Raw genomic sequence first — 7,441 nt, 5'->3', positions numbered from 1 at the left:
CCTTGAACTCCTGCCTCAACTTCCCAAATCCCTGGGATTACAGGTATGCACCACCACACCCAGCTAACTCCCTTTCTATCATCACCTTCCTCCTCTGTAAAATGAGACTATTAGGTGGATTTAAAATTGGGATATGCAGAACAATGCTAGGCATACAACAGCACTAAAGGTTACGGAAGTTACCTGCGAGGGTGTGAGCCAGGGCCTTATCACTGACAAGAGTCCCAGCCCTCCTCATTGAGCACCATTCCCCAAAAACTTGTTAGGGATGTAAATCCTGAGGCCCTACCTGAGGCCTTGGGGTGAGTGGAGCCCAGCATCAGCCCCCTGTGACCTAACCAGCCCCTACAGGAGACGCCAGTGACTCAGATTTTCAGGTCCACTACATACAGTGGCATCTCTCCATTTTCGTTTCTCCTGGTGTTGGAGACAGAAGCCAGGGCTTCCCGCATGCTGGGGACATGCTCCACCCCTGAGCAACACCCCCAGCCCAGGCTTCTCCATCTTAACTGAGCATCCCAATCACCTGGGTCTCTGCCTACAAGGCAGATTTGGATTGAGTCTGAAATGAACCGAGATTCTGCTTTTTTTTTTTGGTAATGGGTATTGAACCCAGGGGCACTGGACCACTGGGCCACACCCCAACCCTATTTTGTATTTGATTTAGAGACAGGGTCTCACTGAGTTGCTTAGTGCCTCGCTTTTGCTGAAGCTGGCTTTGAACTCACGATTCTCAGCCCCCTGGTCCGCTGAGAATCGTGCCAGCCTCAGCCACTTAGTGATTACCTAAACTACTGCTATCCCTGTTACCAAAAAATTGATAATCCCCTGAGCCGCTGGGATTACAGGCGTGCGCCACCATGCCTGGCCTGCATTCTATTTGACATTAGTTTACAAACATATCTAGATGGAATAGATTGACCCATCTTACAAGGAGATTGACCTCTTGAAACTTTCCTCATAGCTGGTTAAGGTGGCCACACCTGTAATCCCTGCAAAGTGGGAGGGTGAGGCAGGCTAATCTCGAGTTCTAGGCCAATTTAGGTAGGCCCTGTCTTAAAGGATTAGGGCTGGGGATGTGGCTCAATGGTTAAGCCACTCCTGGGTTCAATCCCCAGTACCCAAAAAAAAAAAAAAAAAAAAAAAGAAACAAAATTCAGATCAAAAGTACACAGTTGTGGTGGTACATGCCTGTAATCCTTGCGACTCAGGAGGCTGAGGCAGGAAGATGGCAAGTTCATGGCCAGCTTTAGCTATTCAGTAGACCCTGTATCAAAAAAAAAAAAAAATTGAAAGGCTGGGGATGTGGTTCAGTGTAAAGCATTCCTGGGTTCAGGCCCTGGTACCAAAAAAAAAAAAAAGAGGAAAAAAGAACACAGCCATGATAATTAGGAACCCTTTGCTTTCCGGGGACCTCCCCCCCCAAGTGAACTCCCCACCACCTGTCCCCACATGGTGCTGCTGGAAGCCCTGGGGAAGAAGGTGACTGACAGCAGGAGAAAGGGCCACACTAAGTGCTGGCTTTGCACAGCTGCCACCTTGCATGCCGAGACTCTGTGTTTTTGACAAGTTCCCAGGAGAAGCCAAAGGGCGGGTTTCAGGGTTGAGCACTGAAGCGTCTATGTGCTCAATAAACTCTGCCCTGACTTAAGAAGGCTGCACCTGTGATTCTCCACCTCAGAAGGTGGAAGAGCAATGCACCTCTATTAGAAATCGTACTCGGAATTTTGCTCTTTCCCCAGGGCTAGCAATTATAGGGTGACATGCTCCCCTGGGGTGCCGGGTGGTTGGTAAGGAAGCCAGCTCCCGTCGGCCGGCTCATCCTGTGGCCGCCACATAGAAAGCGGGCCGTTCTGGGTGACTGTGCCCAGCTGAAGAGTGATGTTCTGAGCGTGTGTAGGGATCCGCTCGGGTGTTCAGCAGGAGGGCTTTCCATGTTCGGTCTGGAGTGGGTTCACCAGGATGCCACAGCTGTGGAACACCGGGATCAGCCGCAGGGATTGGGAGAAACCCAGGGGTTCTGAAGGATCTGAGGATCAGACAGGAGGGTGGGGAAGGAGGTGGAAGAGGTGTGACTAAGGGTGTGGCTGTCCAGGGATGTACTTAAGTCTCCATGCCTCCGTTGCCTGCTCTTACTGCAGAGGCTGAGCCAGGCGTACATCCAAGTCCCAAGATGTCAGGCTCCAAGGCCCTTCCTGAAGGTAAGGCGGGAGGGCAGAAGCAGAGGCCCAAGGAGCCTCAGCTGCACTGGGACTCGGGCTGGGAGGGTGACGCTGCTGTGGCTCTGCCCAGTCTTGTGGACAGTGGAGAAGCTGCTCAGACACTGTTGTTTTGAGGTGCTGTGTTGTGTGGGGACAGGTGCATGGAGTACTGCATACATGGCGTCTGAGTGGCAGGCCACTCTCCTCACGCTAGGTGTGGGAAAGGCTGAGACGCTTACCCCATAGGCACAGCCCTGGGCATGAGGCCCTGGGTTGCAGTCCCTGCGCTTGCTCCACGGCCCGCTTCTCAACTGGTCACAGCAAGGACAGTTAGCAAGAAAGTGTATTGGTGGCTGCCTCTAATCTGCCTAGCTACTGCCTGAGCATATATACACAGGAACTGCTCAATAAAATCAGATCTGCTTCCTGCTTGTGTGTGATGTGTCTGGGGACTTGTCATGTAGTCAGAAAGCAGGTTTAGCCCACCTGGAAAGCAGGGCAGGGTCACAGTTTTGAGAGCAAAATGGGTAGCATTGCGCATTTGGACTGTTTCTCTCCTTCCAAGACAAGCAAGAGAGGCATCCCCACAAGAAGCGAACATTGTTCACGCAGAAACAGCTGGAAGATCTGACCCTGATTTTCAACAGGAACCCGTACCCAGACCCCAACCTGAGGAGACAAATGGCCTCGAAAATGAACTTAGACCCATCGGTCCTGCAGGTGGGAAGCTGACCATCTCTTCTAGCTACCTCTCTGTACCACCCTAAGCCCGGCCCTCTAGGGGAGGGCCTGACCTTTGCTACCACCCCAGGTCCCAGTAGCCTAAGGCCTAGACTTTGCTACTCATAGCAACCCACCCCTCTCCAGACCCCTGCCGGCACTGAGGATGGGCAGAGTTTTTTCTGTAAGGACAAGATAGTGACTATTCCAGGCTTTGTGAGCCAGGCTGCAATCACAGCATGGACCCAGCCACAGCAACATGTAGGCAAATAAGGCTACCTGTGTTCCCAGGGACCTTATGGACCCAAGTCAGAAGTTCATGCAGTTTTCAGGCTGGGGTTATAGCTCAGTGGTAGAGCCCTGGCCTCACACAGGTGAGGCACTGGGTTCAATCCTCAGCACCGCATAAAAATAAAGGTATTGTGTCCATCTACAATTAAAAATATTTTTTAAAAGTTCGTATAGTTTTCACATCGCAAAATAATATTCTTACTCCGATTTTTTTCCCCCAACCATTTTAAAGATGTAAAAACCACCAGGCATAGTGGTGCATGCCCATATTCCCAGCAACTTGGGAGGCTGAGGCAGGAGGATCACAAGTTCAAAGCCAGTCTTCAGCAATTTAGTGAGGCCCTAAGAGAGATCACAAGTTGAAGACCAGCCTCAGCCACTTAGTGATTATCTAAACTGTTATGCCTATTTCCAAAAAATTGAAAGACCCTGTCTCAAAACAGAAAATAAAAAGAGCTGGGGATGTGGCTCAGTGGTTAAGTGCTCTTACCAGTAACAAAAACTTTTCCCCTATGGAACGCTTCATTAATTCGCATGTCCTCCTTGCACAGGGACCATGTTTTGCTACAATTTTAGTATATGTGCTGCCAAAGCAAGCCCCCCCCCAATTTTTTTTTTTTTAATGCAGAACCTACTCATGGGCTGGGGATATATAGCTCAGTTGATATAGTATTTGCCTCGCACGCATAAGGCCCTGGATTCAATCCCCAGCCCCACACAAAAAAAGAACCTACTCTTTGCTGAAGGGTCACACCAGGCAGGTGGCGTTTTGATTGGACCCATCATTTGGGGCAGTGGCCTGAGCTCAGGCCAAGAGCCTCCACAAGAGGGCGCCACTGCCCCGTGATCTCCCGCTCTGGGTTCCCTGGTCCCTGCCTCACTTGGTGCCCAGACAGGCTCTCCTGCTGCCCTGGGATCAGGCTGGGCGGGGGGGGGGGGGGATCCCTAACGGAACCGAGGTGGGGAGCCAGCTCTTCTCACGTGGAAGTCCCCATTTCGCTGAGCAAAGGGAAACCTCTTCTGGAATCTCACTCTTCCCCTCAGGTTTGGTTCAAGAACCACAGAGCAAAACTCAAGAAACAAAAACTGCACGTCCAGCAAAAGCAGGAGGCCCCCCAGCGGGAGTCTGCGGAGCCCCAAGCCCCCCAGCGGGAGTCTGCGGAGCCCCAAGCCAAGGCCGGGCCCACCTGGAGCAGGGCAGTCGCAGCCCCTAGAGAGCCGGAGCTGGGTCCCTGCCTCGCGGCCCCAGTCTACACCAACCGCCAGACCCCCTCCTTCCAGCTCAGCATATGCCCCCCTTTCAAGATCCACACAGTCCACGCCGGGAGCCACAAAATGATCCACTTTGGCTGCTGCCGGGACCCCACCGTGTACTTCCTCCAGCAGATTTCAGAACCCCCTCCGTGCACCCCAGGCTGCACGGTGGCTCACCACCACTCCTCCGTGCCCCACCACCACTCCTCCCCCACCACCACTCCTCCGTGCCCCACCACCACTCCTCCGTGCCCAGCAGGGAGGCCACGTGACCATGGGGAGCTCTGGGAAGCGGGTGCTGCCCACCGAGAGGAACAAAGACGGGCATAGTGGGTGGCTGGGTCTCAGGCCTTCCTGGAGAATGGCCTGTGGAGTTCGGCAGGGTACTTTTGCTGTTGTTGTTTTAATACTGGAGATGGAATCCTGGGCACCCACCACTAAGCACATCTCTCCTTTTTCATATTTATTACTTAATGACAGAGCATCAGCTAAGTTGCTGAGGCTGGCCTTGAATTTGTGATTGATCCTCCTGTCTCAGCCTCCAGAATGGCTAGGATTATAGGCCTGCACCACTCGACCAGGCTCAATTTGTGAGTTCTCAGACAAATGCTACCAAGTGTGGTGACACCTGACCCAGCCTTAAGCCACTTAAGGAGAGGGAATGGTTCAATGGCTAAGTGCTTTTGGGTTTGGATCAGTCCACTACCATAAATAAAATCAATAAATGTCATTTACTATTGCCCTAAAATGTCTCATTCTGTCTTCCTCCTGTAGAAAAGGGTTTTATGTAGCTGTGAATTGTTGGGCTCCTGGGTGGTCACAGTCCTGGGATTCCTTGCTTCTGCACACTCATCTGCATGCCCTCTACACCCTGTCATGCTTTTGGTCCCCATCATAAAATTCCTGGTGTAGGCTACCTTTAATCTAGCTCACTTTTGGAGGCTCCAAGTTTCTCTGGTAGGATCCACTCTGCTTGCTGTGTCACATCAGGGCACATGGCAGCACAGCCTCCTGGTGGGAGCGATCACATGGAGAAGCAGTAAGCTCAGACTGCAGCCGTTCCCTTTAGAGAACAGAAAGCCTTCCAACCTCCACTTCCATGAACTTCCAAAGCAGGGAAAAAAAAACAGTGCCAACCTTAGTGGCTGCCCCATGGTGGAAAGAATGGAGGAGATGGAGCTGAGTGTAGGGATTCACACCTATGAGCCCAGCAGCTTGGGGGCTGAGGCAACAGGATCATCGCAAGTTCAAAGCCAGCCTCAGCAACGGAACAAGGCCTAAGCAGCTCTGCAGGATCCTGTTTCTAAATAAAATACAAAAGAGGGCTGGGGATGTAGCTCAGTTAGTGGAGTGCTTGTCTCACATGCACAAGGCCCTGGGTTCAATCCCAGCACCAAAAAAAAAATTAAAAGGCTGGAGTTCATTTCATTGGTTTCCTCTGCAGTTCATGATTTTTATCTAGTTTTGTGTTTTACTTTGTAGTACCAGGCATGGACCCAGGGGTGCTCTACCACTGAGCTACATCCCCAGTCCCCTTATTTATGTCTTGTTCTAAGACAGTATCCCACAAAGTTGCCCATCCTGGCTCAGCCTCACCGTAATCCACTGGGATTACAAGCCTGTACTCCACAGGAATTTTTGCTTTTTTTTTTTTTTTTTTGGTACCAGGGATTGAACCCAGGTCACTTAACCATGGAGCCACATCCCCAGCACTTTTTAGTCTGAGACAGGGTGTCTCCCTAACTTGCTAAGTTGCTGAGCCTGGCCTTGAATTCGTGCTCCTCCTGCCTCAGTCACCTGAGCTGCTGGGATGACAGGCGTGCATCACTGTGCCTGGCTTTTTACCCAGGATTTTTATTATGGTGTGTGGTGCTGGGGATGGACCCAGGGCCTTGTGCGTGTGAGGCAAGCACTCTACCAACGGAGCTGTATCTCTAGCCCCTTTACCTGGTTGTGAGTGTGGAGTATTTTCCGATTGCCTGGAGTCTTTCTCCTTAAGGTGAGAAGGGACAGCGCCCCCACCCCCCATCTTCCTTCTGAGAGCAGATCCTGTCACGTGGTACTGTTTCAAAAGATGTTCTGAAAGAAAAAAAAAAAAGAGTGGTCAAGGGACACAGTAAGGTAGGAGGCAGATAGAGATGGAGAGACAGGGGCCCAGGAAAGCCACAGGAGAAGAGCTTAGCCCTGGCCGGGGACCTTCCCTGCGGGCTCAGCATTTCCCAGACTTGATGATCAGGATAAGAATCACCCGGGAGCTGTTAAACCCAGTTCCTGGATCTCAGGAGGCGCCCTGATTTGACCAGTTGTGCTTCACAAAGGTCAAAGCCCGGGAAACCCAACCACAGCCAGGATCTCCCAGAGACCTTCTAAGACCCAAGGAGAAACCTCCCCTCCGGAGGAAGTGCCCAGGGTGAGCAAAGGCGGGGGTCCAGGTGTGGAAGAGCCTGAGCGCTTGTCCCCAACAGCGGGTGAGTCTGCACTGGTGGCGGGAGCAGGGCTGGGGCCGGGCGCCATGGGCAGCCTGGAATGGGGACGCCTGGAGAAGGCAGGGTGGCCTCGCAGCCGACCTGCCTCGCTGCAGTGGGCGCCAGCTGCCCACGTCTGCTTGGTCTCATGTTTGCTGGAGCTGGGCACAGTCCCTCCAGGGGCTTTCTTTCCTGTTCCAGGCCTTCTTCATTTTGTTAGTATTGCTACTGTCTTATTATCGTCACCACCTTTTTGTGAGGGCGTGGTACTGGCCACATCCCAGCCCTTTTTATTTTTGTTTAGAGACAGGGTCTCGCTAAGTTGCTTAGGTAATCACTGAGTTGCCAAGGCTGGCCTTGAGTTTGGGATTCTCCTGCCTCAGCCTCCCCAGCTGTGGGATCACAGGCACACGACTCCATACCTGGCTGGTCCCATATGTTCTTATAAAATGTGTGCTGGCATATGTCATTGAGGTCCCCCAGGGGAAATCAGCATTCTGTCACCATGCC

The 7,441-nt window shown here is 52.2% G+C and overlaps 1 protein-coding gene across 1 annotated transcript; it reads left to right on the top strand.

Moving 5' to 3' along the window:
* The first annotated feature begins 2,173 nt into the window (after positions 1 to 2,173).
* Positions 2,174 to 4,796, top strand: Dprx (divergent-paired related homeobox). Its single transcript, XM_046431140.1, has 3 exons — positions 2,174 to 2,201; positions 2,767 to 2,921; positions 4,257 to 4,796. The coding sequence occupies exons 1-3, from the start codon at positions 2,174 to 2,176 to the stop codon at positions 4,794 to 4,796; spliced, it is 723 nt and encodes a 240-aa protein (XP_046287096.1).
* The last annotated feature ends 2,645 nt before the right edge of the window (positions 4,797 to 7,441 follow it).

This window comes from Marmota monax, unplaced genomic scaffold (genome assembly GCF_021218885.2).
Source record: "Marmota monax isolate L192 unplaced genomic scaffold, Marmota_monax_Labrador192_F-V1.1 WCK01_AAM20220418_F8-fsc00215, whole genome shotgun sequence".
NCBI classification, from domain to species: domain Eukaryota; kingdom Metazoa; phylum Chordata; class Mammalia; order Rodentia; family Sciuridae; genus Marmota; species Marmota monax.
Note: the sequence above shows the minus strand (reverse complement) of the source record. Positions and strands in the feature narration are given on the sequence as shown.